This window comes from Hyperoodon ampullatus, assembly GCF_949752795.1.
Source record: "Hyperoodon ampullatus genome assembly, chromosome: 2".
Lineage (NCBI taxonomy): Eukaryota > Metazoa > Chordata > Mammalia > Artiodactyla > Ziphiidae > Hyperoodon > Hyperoodon ampullatus.
In genome coordinates this window covers 45,865,996-45,884,535 of record NC_136915.1, presented here as the reverse complement: position 1 = coordinate 45,884,535, position 18,540 = coordinate 45,865,996, and the positions used below count along the sequence as shown (strand labels likewise).

The window sequence follows — 18,540 nt, the reverse complement described above, 5'->3', positions numbered from 1 at the left end:
ACAGAACAGGCCCAGGCCCTTGAACTCCAGCCACCACACTGATGTTGAGAGAACAGATAGAATATCACTTCTCAGTGTTCTTCCTGCCACCTGTCCTAAGACGCCTGGCCCACAGGCAAGACAGGAGGCAGGTCGGCCTAGTTTCCTGGGTGCCAATCCTTCCCAGACAGAGAACAGGACACCATCCCTCACCCTCAAATCTGTCACTCCAGGTCTCCTACCCTTTCTACCTCCCTACTGACAGTGCCTACCCTCACCTAACTCATTCTTGCACTTTAAGATGCAGTCAAAGCACCAATTTTTCCAGAAGGCTTTCTCTGACCACACACCCCCGCCCCCGCCAACAGCCCCTTTACCTCTCTCTGTCCCATGGCAATCCCACTGGACTGTCTATTTGTCTGTTTGTCCCACTAGATTCCATGCTCCTCGTGGGCAGAGCTGATTGCCAGGTTCTGAATCCAGCGGAGATGCAGGATGCTTTTTAAATGACAGAGGAAGTGAAAACAAGGGAAGAGAACCAGGACCCTAAAACACAAAAATGGGATCAAGTTCTGTTTTTTAAAACCATGTCACTCGGCAGGGACCATGAAAGGAACTAGGGAAGAGAAACTAAAAGAAATCTTTACATTTTATGTGTCTGCATCAAATTTCCTTCAAAGGTCTCTCCTGCTTAAAATAACAACAATACTGATAGTAAAAAACCTACTAGCCTGGTCCAAGGCTCTCACTTGGTAACTGAAGTAAAGGAAGGGCCTTGCCTAACTACATAGAAAGAGCAGGCCAACAGGCCACGAACCCCAGCTCCCGACTCCCCTACCCAATGCTGCCTTCCACAAAGGTTTAAAGAGATGATAAACTTTCCACAAGGATTTCTACTGCTGATTTTATTTCAATAGTCAACTGTTCCCAGAGAAGAAACTGCTGGTGCCACAGGTGATGTGGAAGAACCGTCCTCTTCTCTGAGAACTGCATCAGCGCTTATGAACAGACTACTTTTTAAAGCTGGCAATCACTATAAAAACACCAAATAGTCAAACTTTAATAGATTTTTTTAAACCAGAAATGATGCCTATAATGGCTTAAACTTCACGGAGGACAAGTGAAGCAGCCCTAGCGGCCACAATGCTTATAGTAAAGGCCCCTGGAGAAGGGGCGAGGGGCAGTGGCCAGGCTGAACGTGGGGGACACAGCAGCAAGGAAGGATGCTGCAGAACCTGCTGTCAGCACCCTGGTCCTGGCTGCTTGCGCCATCCACCTGGATGTGCTGGATGCCTGATGTCTGTGTGGCCCCCAGCTGGGGACCAGGCAGAGGCAGCGGAACCAGAAGGCTGAAGTAGATGATGCCTCCTGTCCTGGAATGGGACCTGAGGAAATCAAAGGCTGCCTCTGCCTTTGATTTGAGCCTGATAACAGCAGCACAACCCAGAGATGGTGAAATTCGTTCCTTAACGTGAGCTTCCACCAGTCCCCCACTCCTTACAGCCCTGGCTCTGCCCTGGTGACTTCATCCTCCAAGCTCCTTTTCAACCCCCTGTTATCTCAGGACTGAGAGAACTTTAGCAATCACCTTCCTTCCTCCAATCTTGAAATGGGAATTAACTGCTGTCTTACGCCTATCACTATCCTTCCTCCCTACACATCACTTAACAGAGACAAGAAAATCATTGCTGTTAACACCCCCAAGGCCCCACTCTGCTGGCCTGAGGGCCTGGGCCTAGTCGGACTGCTCCTGGGACGAAGGCTGGCTGGGCTCACACGGCCCCTCCGCATCCTGGTCATCTGTGGAGGACAGAGAAGAGGGGCTGGATTTAGCAAGAGGGAAAATTACCTGTTTTCAGATGTAAGTTTTCTCTAAGGCATTCTCATCATTCCCAGTCCCTACGGAGAATTAGTTATTCCCACTGCCACCTTTAATTTGCTAGGAGTCAGGACACTGGAATTCTAGCCCTGGCCACATGATACAGACTCAAGTTCAAACTCCAGCTCTGCTTGTCACAAGCTGGGTGGGAGGAAGCAAGCTACTCCCAGCTGTGAACCTCAGCTTCTCCTTCTCCTCACCTTCTCCTTCTGTCAAAGGAGATGATGCCATACTTTGCAGCATCAGGGGATTAGGTGAAACAGTAAATGAGAACTAACTTTTACTACCGCCTTCATCGTTTCAGCCATCTTCAGGATGGCCTCATGAAGTAAGGGACCCTTATTAGTCCGCTTGTGCAGATACTGAAACTGAGGCACGAAGGAGTGAATTAACGTGCCCGAGGTCATACCGTTGGCAAGCGCTGGAGTCAGGACTTATACCCAGGCTGTGCGGCACCAGGGCCAGTGTACTTCAAGCCACACTGCACCACCTCCCCCGCTAACAGATCTAGGTGTTGCACACACAGCAAGTGTACAAGAGGCCTCAGTTTCTTTTCCTGTGGAGCCTCAGGGGAGGATGGAAAGGGTAAAAAAAAAAAAAAATCCTAGGGCTTCCCTGGTGGCGCAGTGGTTGAGAGTCCGCCTGCCGATGCAGGGGACGCGGGTTCGTGCCCCGGTCTGGGAGGATCCCACATGCCGCGGAGCGGTTGGGCCCGTGAGCCATGGCCGTTGAGCCTGGCGTCCGGAGCCTGTGCTCCGCAATGGGAGAGGCCACGACAGTGAGAGGCCCACGTACAGCAAAAAAAAAAAAAAAAAAAAAAAAAAAAAAAAAAAAAAAAATCCTAGAACCTTTAAAGCTGCAAGGGCCCTCAAAAGAAAACCCAAAGCATTTTCACATCCAGAGTTGCAGTTGACCCTCACAGTAACCCTGTGACAGGGCCCATTTTACAGGTGAAAAGACTGAGGTCTAGAGGAGGGTGTGAGTGCCCAAGATCACCAAGTGCACCAGTGGCAGAGCTGTGAAGGGCAGGTTCTCTCCAGAGTGGCCTGGGGGAGAGGAATCATCCCCACCAGCTCCCAAACTGGCTCCAGCTGCTGCTCCAGGCTCAGCACGTGCTGTTTCCCCAACCAGAGAGGCCTGGCACCTCTGGTCTTCTGAACACACCACATGCGTGCCATCCTCCAAGTCTCTGCCCACGGGCACTGCCAAGGTGAGGAAATTAGCATTGGACCTGGAGCCAGGCAGAGAATTCTGTTGAAATCTGAGCTCCGCCACGGACATATAGGAGAACTTCTCAGGGTTCTGTCGGTTTCCTCACCTGAGAATGGGGACCCACCTCCCCTAGATGCTCACAGATGGAATTTAGGGAGGGGTGCAAGGAAGAGCTTACCCAGGGCCCAGCACATTTAAAATTCTGTTCGCCATTTCCCTTCTCTGCACGTCCACTTCACAGTAGGGCCCCCTTCCTCCAGAAAGTCTCCCTGGCCCCCCGGCAGCTGGAAGATGGGGGCTCACTCACCAGTGTTCTCCTCGTCCGCGGCAGACACGATGGACAGCGAGGACGACGGGGGTGGCAGGGGCAGGAAGTGGAGCATGGAGAGGTACCGCGGGGGAAACTGGGGCGGCAGCGGCAGCAGGGAGTAGCGGGTCTGGACTTCTACTGGCTCCTCCACCTGTGGGGCGCACACAGCAGAGAGCCAGAGGGGAGAGGGTTGGCCAGAAGGGCCGACCCAACGTTCATTCTCCTGAACGGGGGGCTCCCCGTGGGGCAGATTCACCTCCGTGGCCCAGACACCAGGGCACAGGGCGCCCGGAACAGGCTGCTCGGCAAGCACCTGCCAGATGACTGAGGCAAGAAGAAACACAGGCACACCTCAGATAAGCCCGGGAGCAGGCGCACTTGCATAGGTCCACAACCTCCTTCCATCCTTACGACCCTAGGAGGGAGGTTCTATTACTGTCCTCACTCTGGTGACCAAAAACTGCATCAGTGAGATGAAGGTACAGGCCCAGGGCCACAGAGCTGGTGAGTGGCAGAGGCAGAACTGAATCCCAAGTCGGCCTGACCCCACTGCTTTGCCATGGAGAAGGGTCTGCATGCATCCCGACTAAGTGTGGCCCCACCTTCCGCACGTGTAATGACTCAGACTCCAGGGTCGCTGGGCCTGGGGGGTGTCCCCCTTCTAACCGGGCAGTGTCGTTCAGCCATTACTGAGGCAAGAGCAGCTGGGTGACCTCAGCAAAGTGGCTTCAGCCCTTCTGTATTTCTGTTCAGCCCTTCTGTTATAAGCATTCACACCTTATTGCTGGAATCTATCAATGGCCCTATGAGATAGGACTCTTACCCCCATTGTACAGATTAAGAACCCAGGTGAGGTCCTCAGAGGTTAGGTGACATCCTCAGGCCATGTGGCCAGTAAACAGTGGAGGTAGGATTGGTCTTTGGGTCAGTGCCATTCCAGGCCTGTGCTCTTTTGTGGGAAGAGAAAAGAGGAAGCAAAGAAGTAGCAGGTGGGGCAGGACAGGAAGAGAAGGTGGAAGGCGGCTCGGGGTGTATCTCGGAGGCTGAGCAGGGGCCAGCAGGACAAGGATGAAACAATTCATAGGCTCTTGGGTTCGAAACAGCTTCACAAATAAATGCCTGATCCTCTATCCAGACGTGAAGGGGGTGGGAAGGGGGATTATTAGTGTTTTAATTCCAAGCTGCTCAGCGGAGTCTCTCCCTGGATCACAGCTCCTGCCTGGGGCTTGTGGTGGCAGCTCAGGCCCAGATAAACCAACTGAGATCACACTCCTAACAAAGGCCGTCTGGCAGGCCTGTCAATCAGAGCCCTGCCCCGGATGCCAGGCCCCAGGCTTCTGTGTGAGCAGACGGTGGGTGTGTGCTCCATTTGGCCAAGGTCCCTCTCTTTGTGTGGAGGCTAGAGACGCCCGTGCTCTCCCTGGGCTGCAATGAGGTGGCCGGTACCCCCAAATTTCAGGCAGGGCAGGCGTGGCGGTGAGAGTCAAGGGCCATGTTTGCTCTGCCTCTGTCCTGGCTCTGTCACTGACCAGCTGTGTAATCTGAATCCTAGTCCCTCACTCCCCAGTCCTGTGACCCTGGACAAACACATAACTTCTTGGAGCCTTCTTCCTCTGCCCTACAATGAAATAACATTCACCTCGAGGGCTGACATAAGGGCCAGTAGGCACTCTGGAAATTATCAAGACCAGGGGTGTTCCAACCTGAACATCCCCTTGAATGAATGGAAAATGATTTCTAAATAAAACTTTAAAAGATCTGGAACAGGGCTTCCCTGGTGGCGCAGCAGTTGAGAGTCTGCCTGCCGATGCAGGGGACACGGGTTCGTGCCCCGGTCCGGGAAGATCCCACATGCCGCAGAGCGGCTGGGCCCGTGAGCCATGGCTGCTGGGCCTGCGTGTCCAGAGCCTGTGCTCCGCAACGGGAGAGGCCACAGCAGTGAGAAGCCCACGTAATGCAAAATAAATAAATAAATAAATAAATAATAATAATAAAAGATCTGGAACAGACAGAGGAGATGCTGCTGAGGTGAAGCAGGAGTGGGGATCCAGCCCCTGCATGCCTGACCTGCCTGGTCACAGCTGGAATCTCACTGAACTGGCTAATGACCTGTGGCTAATGACCTCATTATGTAAATGCCTTTCTCTTACTCACTTCCCACATTAAACCAAAGAAGCCTACCCTCTACTCAATCTTCTCCACCCTCCACCCAAGGGAAACATCTCTGTAACACCCAGCATTAGGCTTGTAGCTCTGAGGGAGAGAGTAAAGGTAACAGTGGTCTACATTTCCATGAACTTGAACTGCGTCTGAGCCAACCTCCCCCACAGGTCCAGCCTTATGGGGTCAAAGTCAGGACTGGTCACCCAGGCCTCTCACTATCCTGCAGTCCTGATGGCCCTCAGTGGTTGCCAAAAGGGAGAAGGGTGGAAGGAGCTGGTAACCAAGGCCACAAAACCTGGTCCCCCCACCCGTATCTCACACAACAGCTCTTTTACACATCCAGCACTCAAAACTCCAGGCTCAAAAGCACACCAGTTAGTAGCCAACCACTGATCTTATAACAGGATTAAATTTCATCCATTCTTTCAACAAATATCTCCTAAAGTGACATGTGTTTGGGGAAGGTTTCCATATTTTTCATGACTAAGCTTAAATGCCACTTCCTTCTGAAAGCCCTCTGTCGTGTCCAGTGGGATGTACCTTTGGGGCAGGGGACCTACGTCTGCTCCTGGCTCTACCCTCAAATGTGTGGCTCCAGGAAAGTGATATTTCCTTTCTGGTACCCAGCAAAATGAAGGGCCCTTCTAGCACTGGCATTCCATGGGTCAAGGCTGGTGGTCACTCAGTGTTACTGTGTGGTGGTTCCTCAGGCTCATCTGAAATGTGTCTGTATTCCTTCTTGCCTGAGCTCCCGGAGCCTTTTAACCCACGCCACAGCCCAGCCTGACTTGTCTACATGTGTACAGACTTGGCTACACACATGCATTCCCAGAGGCGCACACAGTACAAGGTCAATGCTGTATCCTTCTGACCAGTGCCCAGGGCCTGGTACAGAGTGGACACAATGGCTGGCTTCCTGGGACTGAGGGTCCGTAAAAGCAGCCAGGGTAACTGGGGTAAGGAGGGACCTCGAAGAGTCAGGGATGGGACTCACCAAGCCTGCTCCACTGTAGTGGCTGTAGGACACGTGCCACAAGCCCCGCTGCAGGGGGGCCCCCAGGGTAAGGGATGCATCCTGGTAGCCCAGCAGGAACGGGTGGTAGGGGTGCACGCTGGAGCAGCTGCGGTACAGCTTGGAAGGCTCTCTTTCCAGGTACTCAGACCCCACCACACGATCTGAGTTGACGCTCAGAGGGGGCCCTGAAAAGGGACACAATGAGGGAAGCGTTAAAAACACACGGAGCTAGGAAACAGGGCATCACATTACTGTCTGAAGGTAGCAGTACAATAAACACTCATATCCATTTACAGAGAACTCCCACATCCATTATGCTCTTGACCCTCCCTGCTTTTTAAACCCTTCACCCATGTTCCACTCACTGTTCTTAGGAAAAGTCCTTTGGCACAGCCATGAAGCCCCATGTGGGCTGGTTCCTGCCTCCACTCCAGCCTCCTCGTTCCCAAAAATCTAGCAGCTCCTTCTTTCTCCTCCATCTCAGGACCTCTGCAGATGCTGTTCCCTAAGCTTGGAAGGCTTTTTCTCCTGACCCCACTTTGCCTCCTGAAGTCCTCAGTACTCAGCTCCTAATCTTCCTTCTGACCACAGCTAAACCATTGATTATTAGAGCTCTATACACCAATCTGTGCGACTCTTTGATCAGTGGTGTCCCTCTCCCCAGGACAAGATCCTTGAGGGCAAGGAATCTGACTCATCCTTTTCATCATTAGTGTCTGGCACATAGTGCTCAGGGCTCAGTCCCTGTTCTTTGAGAGACGGAACAAAGAAAGGCACTGTGGGGCTTCCCCGGTGGCACAGTGGTTAAGAATCCGCCTGCCAACGCAGGGGACACGAGTTCGAGCCCTGGTCTGGGAAGATCCCACGTGGCGCGGAACAACTAAGCCCGTGCGCCACAACTACTGAGCCTGCGCTCTAGAGCCCGCATGCCACAACTACTGAGCCCGTGCTCCGCAACAAGAGAAGCCACCGCAATGATAAGCCCATGCACCGCAACGAAGAGCAGCCCCCACTCGCTGCAACTAGAGAAAGCCCGGCCACAGCAACGAAGACCCGATGCAGCCAAAAATAAATAAATGAAAGGAAGGAAGGAAGGCACTGTGTCCATGGAAAGGTATCCTTCTCCTAGAATTGCTATTTCAGATCTGTCTTCCTCATCTAGTTCTCTGGGGTCCTATATTTTCCTAGAATGTCCCAGAAGGCAGAAACGGGCTTCAGAGAGCATCAGGCCAATCCCCTTAGCATACAGAGGGGAGAGACTGCCACAGAAGGAAGGAGCTTGCCTAGGGTTACAGAGTGAGCAGGCCCCCAGCGTCCTGACTCAGACTTGTGCTCTTTCTACCACACTGCCATAGAGAAAACCAAGAAAACACGTGTCTGCACCCAAAAAGAGCCCCTTTAAAAAAGCTGCAAATCTACATGTGACTTGAAATTGTAATAGTGAAAGCCACAAGACCTAGGGAACAATGTAATTTATGCATTTGGAGGGAGGGGAGAAAAAACAGGCGACGACAATCATCTCAATAGACTCCTCCTGTAGGGAGCAGAGATCGCATTCCCACCCACGCCTGGGAAAGAGCTGGAAGGGCTGCACAGAGATAGACCTATTGGGGCAGGGCATGGCTGAGGGGTGGGGCCTCTAGGGTACAGAAACGGAGGGGACGGTGCGCAGGCGCAGTCTTGTTGCGCTAGCCCACCCATAGGGACGTCCTGGGGGAGGAGCCTCCAGCCCAAGAAAAGGGCGGGAAGAGGCGCGCAAGCGCAGTATGGTCAGGCGTCCTCGGGCCTCTCCGTGGAGGGGGAGGGGCAGCTAAGTCGACTGGGGGCCATGTTTTTCCTTTCAGGATGGAAACGAAAAAAGCTGTAGCTAAATGTTAAAAGCTCGCAGAACCACCCATTCCTTTCTCTCTTTTACCTTTTTGCAAAAAGGCACCGAACCCAAATGCCTACTCAGAAAAGGGTATCCCAAAGCAAGGTTACCTCTAGAAAGCATCTTCCCCACCCCCACCCCTTCCCCGCGGGATCCGAGCAGGCCTGGGATGCCGGCGTGGGGAGTGGGGAGGCGGCATCCCGGAGAGGAACCAACAGCAGGGCAAGGCCGCGCGGGGCCCGGGAATCTTACCGAAGTCGGCGAACGGCGGGCTGAGCACCGGCCGAAGCGGCTTGCTTAGCTCCAGGCGGCCGGGGCAGCCCCGGCCAGCGGCCTCCGCCCCGAGCTGGGGCCTCAGAGAACTGGGCATGGCCGCGGCGGCTCGTTTGCTCGGCCCTACGTGGCCACGGCCGCGCAGAACTGGCTGGAAGGCGCTCGGGCCGGGGCTCGGGCCCCGCGGGGGTCTCTCGAGGAAGCAGGCGGCCGTGCGGCCCTCGGGGCCCGGGTGCGCGTCTCCCGAAGCGGCAGGCGGAGGCAGCGGGCGGAAGCTTGAGCCCGGGACAGCGGCCGCGGCCCCGGAGGCCAGCTGGGGCCCCTGAGCACACAGGGCCACCTCCTGCTCCTCCTCGGAGACCTGCTTCTTGTGCACCTGCTGCTTGGCCATGATCTTATGGCGCTTGGTAATCAGGTAGCACTTCTTGCAGGTGCACTGCTTCCAGCGGCACTTGCCCGCGTGGCCCTTGACGGGCACCAGGAAGCCATGGTTCCGGCACCGGGAGCACCTGGGGGTGCGCAGCATCTTGTTGGCCAGCTTGGCAAGGTCTGCCTTCATAGCACATCCGCTACCTCTGGGAGCTGCAGAGCGAGTGGAGCAGGGATGAGCAGTGCCCCACGAGTCGCTGGTGCTGGGGACTTGATACACTTGTAACAAAGCGACTCTCAGTGCGTCCCAGGAACTGCAGCAAGACCCTTGCATTTTCCCTTTTTTGGGCGCAAAATTTGGAGAGTTTCTATCCCTTGGTTAATAAGATGCAAGGGATTGGGTTGAATAAATTCTTCATGGAATGCTATTGCATAGATGTCATCTGGATTATCTGACGTTTTAGGCATTTAATTTCCAAACTCTCTATTCCCGCCATCCCACAGACAGAAGCTATTTCGTAGTTTCAAAAAAAAGGCGGAGTGATATTCAACGGTGCACAGATTTAAAGCTCCAGAGGAACATATAAACAAACCCATTCCGGTAGAAAAGCATTCCAAAAGGCAAACCGTGTTTCTCCTTCCAAAAGCTGCTGCTTCTGCTGAATTTAATTTATCTCCCCTGCAGGGAAGCAGCCGTTTACAGTGATGCTTCCAGAATATTCTCAAGAGCTCAGTGCAGTGTGATAGCTGCTCAAGGGTGTGCCCTATAGTAATTCCCATTTTTTAAGAGTCTTATTGGTATAGGAATGCATTTCTGGAAGATGGCATATTGCTGTTGCTGATGCCTTCCAAAGTCAAGCATACTTAGAATGCTTTAAAGTAAAATAGACTTAGGATATTTTAGCATGAGCTTGAACCATTGTCTAACTGCCATGAATTTAGTTACCTCTGTAAAACAACCCAAATCTCGGGACACCTAAAAAGCTGCCACAAACTTCATAGTTTCCCAAGACTACTAAACTAATTCATTTTTTTGTTTTATAGAAATTTGTGACACCCTGAGATCTCCCCCCCCGCCCGCCTTAGGTCCAAAAAAGAAAGAAAAAAGCTTATGATCATAGGATCAATCATTTTCTTTAAGGAGGTAGTTATGGTTAATACCTGGCGAAAACGTGTGTATTTTTAACTGCCCTTTCTCTGAAGTTCTCTCTTTCGGGTAGCAGAATGGTAGAAACTGAGAGCCAAGGCCTGGTGTCCACCTTGATCTTCCTGAGCCTCTGGTTGCAGCTGTATTTTGCATTTCTCACCAGCTGCCTGACAGTAGGAAGTGGTTGCCAATCTGAGGCTGATTATGTACTGGAAAGCTGAAAAGAGGTTTCTAAAATCTTTTTCTGCTTTAAAGAAATATATTCCTTATCTTAATAAGAGGGCAAAAAGTATATTCTTCCTGTATTATTTGGCCCTTTAGGAATTTCACTGGTAATTTAAATCCATTTAAAGAGATCTAAGTTTGTCTCTGCTTTGCTCTAACACCCTGTATCTTAATTTTTGATTGAAAAAATATGGTCCCATAGATACAAGGACAGGCAAGCTCTTTTTCTGACTCTACTCAATTCAGAATGTCTAACTTTTTCACCAACCTTGTCAATTGAAAATGTTACTTTAAAATCATATTTTCAATACTACTGTCAAAAAATCTGGGGCATAAGCTGCAATGTTTCATTATGCTGTAAATTATAAGGTCATTTTCTGCATTATCAAATTTAAATTTTAACATCAGGTGAGATCAGCTGATAAGGCCTAAACAAGAAAACTACTCTCATTTACATTTCATGCTTGACCACCCAAGCTCTCTTCATTTTCCTATTAATGATTTAAAGGAAAATCCTATTCAAAGACAACTATTTGAATTAACTTCTTTTAGCCTTGTTAAGGACAAAATGCTTCCATATTTATTTCATAACTTTAGGGGCAAAATTTACCCAAGGTGATGTGAATTTGCATAGTGCTTTGAATTAATAAACAACCATATATCTTTTTAATCAGTAGTCACATTATAAGATGCAGAAACCTCAGGGTTTATATAGTAAACAAATAAAAAAATACTAGTTTATTTCTCTCTTCCCCGCAAAGTCTCAATCTGTGTAGGTAAATTCCAACAGAGCTTTATTTATTTCACTCTTGGAAATTCAGGCAAATTGATAGTTTTGTTTTATTTAGGTTGATGACTGATTACTTCTTAGGCTGCTGCTGCTATATAGAAATAGATATAGATATACTTCTTTAAATTATTATTTAAAAAGATGGTAAGATGTAAAAGTGAAAAACGAAGTCAAAGAAGGATGAGAGCAGTAAGTACATAGTAGACCCCTTCCTTCCCCACACCTAAACCTTTGGATGTTATGTTTAAGAAAGTGTGCATCATCGTAAGCAGTAGTTTATAAAATGACAAGTTATAGTTGCTGGGGAATCACCAGTTTGACTAGTTAACCACAAAGGGGCTGGTCGATGGTCATATCTGAGTTCCAGCTTTAGATATGACTACTTTTTCCTCGGAGTCCCAAATTTCCTACTTTGAATGATGCCTCTTCTCTTCGGTTAATATGATTGCTATTGGTACTGTTTAATTCATATTCATTTTAAAGAGCCCTGTATTATGCAGTACACAGGGGTATCATTTATAATCATTAAATATTGCATGCACTATAATGTTTCCTCACTGGTAGCACACAAGAGCAAGGAAGGGCTTTTTTGTCTATATCATCTTTCCCCCAGCAGCTATAACCTAGATATCTGCTATCTTCTTCTTCAGGCTCTCTCTAGTGAGCAATGAAAAGTTTATTGAAGATTTTGTAGGGGATAGAGGGGAGGATTTACATGACACATCCTACAGCAGATGCTTTAAAACCCTGCCTTAGCGTTTCTTTTCTCTCAAGATCCTCCTGTGCTGTGCCACACCCACTGGAGAGGAACTGGTCTGGTTTCCCCACCCACCCACCCCCATCTCCACCACCTCCCACCCCCACCCCAGTACCCAGCCTCTCTAGCTTTTCTCTCCTTGATTTTTGAGAGTTCTGTAACGGATGTGACTATCTTACTTTTCTTTATGTCTAGTTCAATATAGACATTCAGTAAATATTTGTTGAATGTACAAATGAATCTTACCTCCCTCTCCTGCCAGTGTCAAAGTCATCTCCTTTCTCACCGGCACAGTAAATCAACTTGAATCCACCAACTTTTCCCAAACATCATACAAAACAGAAAGCCCAGAGTGAACAGGACTACTCTCCCGACAAGCAAAATCTGGGGATCAACTTTGGTTCCTTGAGCTTACCCCTTATCCCTGATGGTTTAATACTTACTAAGTGTTTGTATGTGCCAGTAATTATTAAGCCCTTTATGTGTATTTATTCGTATAATACTCAAAACAACTCTCTAAGGTAGATACTATTATTTTCAGCCCCATTTTACACATGATGAAACTGAAGCCTACAGAAGTTAGGTATCTTGCCCAAGGTTTTCAGCCCTTAAGTGACAGGGCCATGATTCAGAACCAGGAAATTTATCCTCAAAGTCCATGTTCTTAATCATATATCTGCTAGCTCAATATTTCTTGTGAGCAAACACAGTGCTCTCCCCAAGAAAGCACTGGTGATTAATAGAAATGTTTGTCTTGTTACATACCCCATTACAGTTGGGGCAAAGGAGGATGAAGGTGTAGCAACTTGGTGAAAATTCCTAGGATGCCCTGTTTACTTGCTTTTCTTTACCCATAGCCAGTATTCATTGAGTGCCAACTATGTGCTAAGCATAAAGGACACAGAAGTAAATAAAAAGATAGGATCCTTACCTTTATGTATACTTCCTAGCTGGCAAACCAGACAGTAAATAAACAATTCCAGATGAAAGCTGAGGAATGGTGGGGAGACCCAGGATGCTATAGGAACCCATATGAGGGTCCTAATCTGGGTCAAGAAGTCAAGGAATATTTCCTTGAGGGGATGATTCCTGAGCTCAGACCTAAAGGATGAGTAGGAATTAGCCAGGTACAGGAGCAGGAGAGGTGTGTCCCAGACAGAACAGCATGTTTAAGGCCGCAGCATGGCTATCGTACAGTGAGGTCAGGAGACTGGAGGGAGAGGAGATGGAGAGGTTGAGCAGTAGCCATGTGGAGGGAGTCCTTAGAGGAAACTATAGCAGTCACTTCTGAAACTGAGCAGGACGCTGCAGGGCCCTCCTGCGTACAATAGCCCCTCCATGTCTCCCGTTTCTTATAAAGAAAAGGCTTTATAGTCTCCTAAGCCTTCCCAGAGTTCCAAAGAACAGATGCAATCAGTTACTAATTAGGAAAGTGAGGGAATGCAGAAACAAAGGAAAAGCAGTCAAGAAACAATAGTTCAGCAGTAAAACAGAGTCCTAGTTCCTCCTCAAGGGATATATGCAACAATCTGACACGTATCTTTGAGTTATTCTGTAGGAACTGGAACTAAGACCCCCACCCGAGTGGAGGATGGTGATCACAAGCTGAGCAGGAGCACTAGACCCCAGACTGGTTGGAATCAGAAAGTGAATGGTTAAGATTCCTGAAACACCACCCTGTTACCTCACCACCAACCAATCAGAAGAAAGTCATCCCCCTGCAACCCTCACCCCAAATGTTGCCTCTAAAAGCCCTTCCCTGAAAGCCATCGGGGAGTTCAGGTCTTTTGAGCATGAGCTGCCTGTACTCCTTGCTTGGCACCCTATAAATAAACAAACAGCATACTTTCCTTCACCAGTAAACTGGCTTTGCTGCACAGCAGGTGAGCAGACCCAAGTTCGGTTCAGAATCACTCTCTAAGACTAAGGAGTGGAAATGACATGGCAGAACCAGGCCAAACTAGAACCCACATATCCAGACATCTAGTCTCTGTCCTTGGTTTTTCTTTCAGAAGGTGGAACAATAAGTAACTAGAACTCACATAGGTATTGCAAGATTAAAATGGAGCTGAGTGGGGTTTTCTTTGGGGCAGTTGTTCCAGGTGGGGCACACACTTGAGGCCAGTCATGGCCCTGGACTAGCACTACGCTAGGCAGGGTTGTTCCTCCTAACCCTGGGTCCCTGACCGATTCATATGACTTCTCCTAGGAATCTTAAACAGATGAAACACAAAGCAGCAGTGATGGAAGACAAAGGAGTGAGAGAAAAGAAAAATGAGATGAAATCAAACAGAAAGCAGTTGAAGAGATTGTGTAGATAAAGACTGGAACAAACAATTCTGTGGAGCGGATAAGAAGTACAACATCTGGGCAGAGAGGGCATGCTCATAGTGGCATTGCTAGCTGAGTCAGACTCCATAGCACTGACATTTGTTTTGTTTTTACTTGCTAATTTGATGGAAAAAAAGTGTTTTTACACACACGGAAACTTTCACAGTATAGATAACTGATCACCTGTACTTTTGATAGTACTATCCAACTTCCATAAATTTCAAGACATTTTTTGTCTTAAAGGGTGACATGTCCCTATAAGTACAGTGTTAAAAGTGGCTAGTAGCTTTAATATCTCTGTCCTTTGTTAAAATGCAGATTTGTTTTAATACAACATGCATGAATTTAATGCCAATATACGCAGGATACTGTTCCCTAGTAAAATCAGAGTAAAAAGGAACAAAGGATACACCAGAAACTAGCACAACATTGTGAATCAACTCTACTTCAATTTAAAAAAAGAGAGAAAAAAAGAACAAAGAAAAAGTTAATCTTCCTTTCTCTATGTATATTCCTTGTCTAGTTTCTCAGAACAGTAAATTCCTATTTATCAAAAAAAAAAAAAAAAAAAAACACAAAACACCCAGTATTTTCCCCTGAATTCTGCTTCTATGAGAACAGCAAGCAGACATCAGGAATTTATCTTTCAAAAGACCTTTTCATTTTATGTATAACGTCAGTACAAATTCAGTCCATGTTATAACTGTAAACAGATGGCAAGAAATACTGCTCTAGAGACAGGGAAGCTGGGTTGAGAACCTGATCATTACTTATGAGCTGTGTTACTTTGGTTGTCACTTAACTTCTTTGCACCTCAGTAGTAGTAGCGGTAGTAATGTTTGTATAATTGCTGCAAATTCTGAAGTGTCCCACATTTATCCCATTTAATGATATTAAGATTTAATGTATGCTTACAGCTTTGCAGGCAATGCAAAATGTAAAGTGCAAAATGTGGCCTCACTTAAACCACAGAACATCTATAAGGGAGGTACATTTATTTTGTCCATTTGACAAATGATAAAACTGAAGCTTAGAGAAATTAAGAAATTTCTTACCCAAGGTATACAGGAAGTGTCAGAAATCTGTATGAATAGTCTCCAAGTCTGTATCTTAGCCACTACACTATAGTACCATCATTTAGTTATTTCATTTACTTTAGCTATAAAGTAAGATCTCTGATTCTTGCAGGATTAATGAGATAAGGCATTTAGAATATCCAGCACAGCAACCAGTATCTGGCACATGGTTAGCATGCATTACATGATGTCAAGGAAGAGGAAGGGACAAGGGAATGGAGAACGAGGAGAAAGAAGTAGTACCTCTGGCTTACCCAAGGCTACCTCTAACCAGAAGATTCGATTCAGCTGCACAACCTTTTTGTGGTGTCAGGCTCTCCAAGCACAGATTAAACCCAAGCTGTCCAGTACCATAGCTATGACCCCATGTGGTTATTGAGCACTTGAAGTGTGGCTAGTCCAAATTAAGACATGCTGAAAATAAAATACACACCAGATTTCAAAGACATAGTATGAAAAAAAGAATGTATCATTAATAATTGTTTATAGATTATATATTGAAATAATGATTTTTTTGGATGTATTGAGGTAACTTTTTTTTTAAATGTGGTTTTTTACTTTTTTAATGTGGCTACCGAAAATTTTAAATTACATACTTGTCTCACATATTTCTATTGGACAGCTCTGAAAGAGAGATTTGCCTGCTCAATCCTCCTTCCACTTCTGAAGACCAGGTTTTCAAGAGCAGCTCAAAGTCAAGATGTTTTGCCATTGTCATGAGGAGTACACTGCTTTCATACAACCCTTCCTCATGTTGGCTACATTACCTTCACTAACTTGAATGTACTCCTTGTCATTTCGGGCCTTTCCAATGGGATCAAAACACTCATGCTGGGCCTCCCTGGTGGCGCAGTGGTTGAGAGTCCGCCTGCCGATGCAGGGGATACGGGTTCGTGCCCCGGTCTGGGAGGATCCCATATGCCGCGGAGCGGCTGGGCCCGTGAGCCATGGCTGCTGAGCCTGCGCATCCGGAGCCTGTGCTCCGCAACGGGAGAGGCCACAACAGTGAGAGGCCCGCATACCACAAAAAAAAAAAAAAAAAAAAAAAAAAAAAAACACTCATGCTTTACAATTGGAAATATTTATCTGACTACTAGAATATGTTAGCTAGAAGAGTCTAATAAAGCTCTAGTTTGTATTTTGAATCTGCAGATGCATTGACGCTATTTTCATAGGAATATTTTCATATTTATCTTGTTAGCTATAAATTACCAATAAACTGCTGTGTAAACTCGGAAAGAAAGAAGGGTGTCTTTATATACTAAGGTTACACCATTACTGTGATACATAGTCCATCAGATTCTCCTAAGATTCCAATCAAAGGGCACAGGTAGATTATGTACATGCTGCTTGATCAGTGGAGTTCTTTGGAAATTTAATATTGTTAAGAACTCTGGAAACTTAAAAAGTACTTGATGTATGAACTTCCCTCTCCAGAACCTACCACAGGTAAACAGTTATTACCACTAGGAACACTAATGTTGCTTCACACAAGTACTTCCTTAAACAAACAAACAAAAAGGCATGAAGATCTGTTATGAACGATTTTCATCCAAACATATAGGGATTATTACCTCCCACAACATTCTCTTTAAACATGGTTAAACTGAGTTTAATGAGTCTGGAGATTGTTGCTTTTCCCCCTTTAACTTGGCAGATAAATCAGAAATATTTATTTTAAGAGACAATTTAAAGAACTCCGTAATTCCCAATCTGACGGAGTTTTACAAATAAATCTCAGTTAAATGCCTGTCATTGTTTCCAATCTGGTCAAGCAAAAAAGGGGAAAAAGTATACAATTCATCAGAATAATTAGTTGATTGGGGTTAAATAATTCTAAGAATAAACATTTGACCCCCTGGCACATCACAAACCTCCTGGAGAGAGGAGGATTATAAATTAAATGTACAAGATTTAAAATGGTCCAGATACACCCTGAACATTATTGCAGGCATGTGGGACACATTTAGATAAGTTAAAACCAAGTGTGGGTTTAGAGTTTAGCCATCTTTGATCAGTGGTTTACTAAAGCTTCATTGCTTTGGTGTGAGGATGGGGGGAATGCAGAGCAGCGGGTAGAAAGAGAGGAATAGTGGCAACAGTGCCCCCTGCTGTCCAACGGGCCACCTCCCTTCCTTGAATCAGGGATTTTTAGAGACATGGTACCCCAGGGGATAATGAAACCCTCTTAAGTATGTGGAAGTCAGGAAGGAAAAAACTAGCATTCACTGAGGGCCTATAACATTGCAAACACTGTACTATCATTTAATTTAGTAATAATATGAAGTTCATTACAAATTCAGGAAAGAATAAGATGAAGTTTACAGATATAGAAACTGCGGTTCAAGAAAGATAACTTTTATAATACTCATAGCTAGAGTTGCAACGAGCCAGGATTTGGGCCTAGGGCTGCCTGGCTCCAAAGCCAGTGATTCTTATGCCACAGCACACTGGTAGTGGCTGGAAGCCACCAGCACAGCTCAGACTCCTATAAGTACAGTGACCAACTGTCCTGTTTTGCCTGAGACTGAGAGGGTTCCAGGGACACTGGACTTTCAGTGTTACAACCAGGAGAGTCTGGGAAAAACTGGGATGAGGTGGCAGCCCTAGCTAGAATTCAGTTGAATAAGGTGCTAGGCTGGAAGAGTCACTTTGGAAAAGGAAAAAGGCAGCCCAGTTGTCTATCCTGTTCCTCTCTGTGGCCCCCCCTGCTGTGCCACAGGAGAGCAACCTCTGTCCTACTTGTTTTATGCCATGACATGTCCTGGGGCATTGTCAAAGAAGTTCACACTTCTGTCACTTAGGATTTCTTCAGTTCCTGTCCTAAACCGTCTAAGTCAGTTGGAATTTAGTCAACAGAATAAATCATCCACTCAAGTGGAGGGGAAAGAGCAGAGACTATGGCATCACAGAAACATGGCTTCTGAGAGGATTAAGGAGGACCAGAAAAAGGGGACAAGTAACAGAATTGACATTCATGGGATGCTCATTAATGCACAGGGCACTGGGCTAGATGTTTTGTGTGCATACTCTCTTCTTATAACAACTCTAAAAGGTTGTAATTAGTCCTAATTACAGATGTCAAAAATACATAAATAAATTGGAGATCAGAAAGGGGCTAAATAACTTGTCTAAGGTCACACA

General features: G+C 47.0%; 1 protein-coding gene across 1 annotated transcript; it reads right to left on the bottom strand.

Annotated features, from left to right (window-relative positions):
• Positions 1–1,714: 1,714 nt before the first annotated feature.
• On the bottom strand, positions 1,715–9,260 carry DMRTB1 (DMRT like family B with proline rich C-terminal 1; the record flags this gene model as incomplete). The annotated part of the gene is made up of 6 exons (XM_079720843.1): positions 1,715–1,779; positions 3,378–3,531; positions 3,589–3,704; positions 6,416–6,494; positions 6,538–6,743; positions 8,681–9,260. The coding sequence occupies 6 exons, from the start codon at positions 9,258–9,260 to the stop codon at positions 1,715–1,717; spliced, it is 1,200 nt and encodes a 399-aa protein (XP_079576969.1).
• Between the last annotated feature and the right edge of the window lie 9,280 nt (positions 9,261–18,540).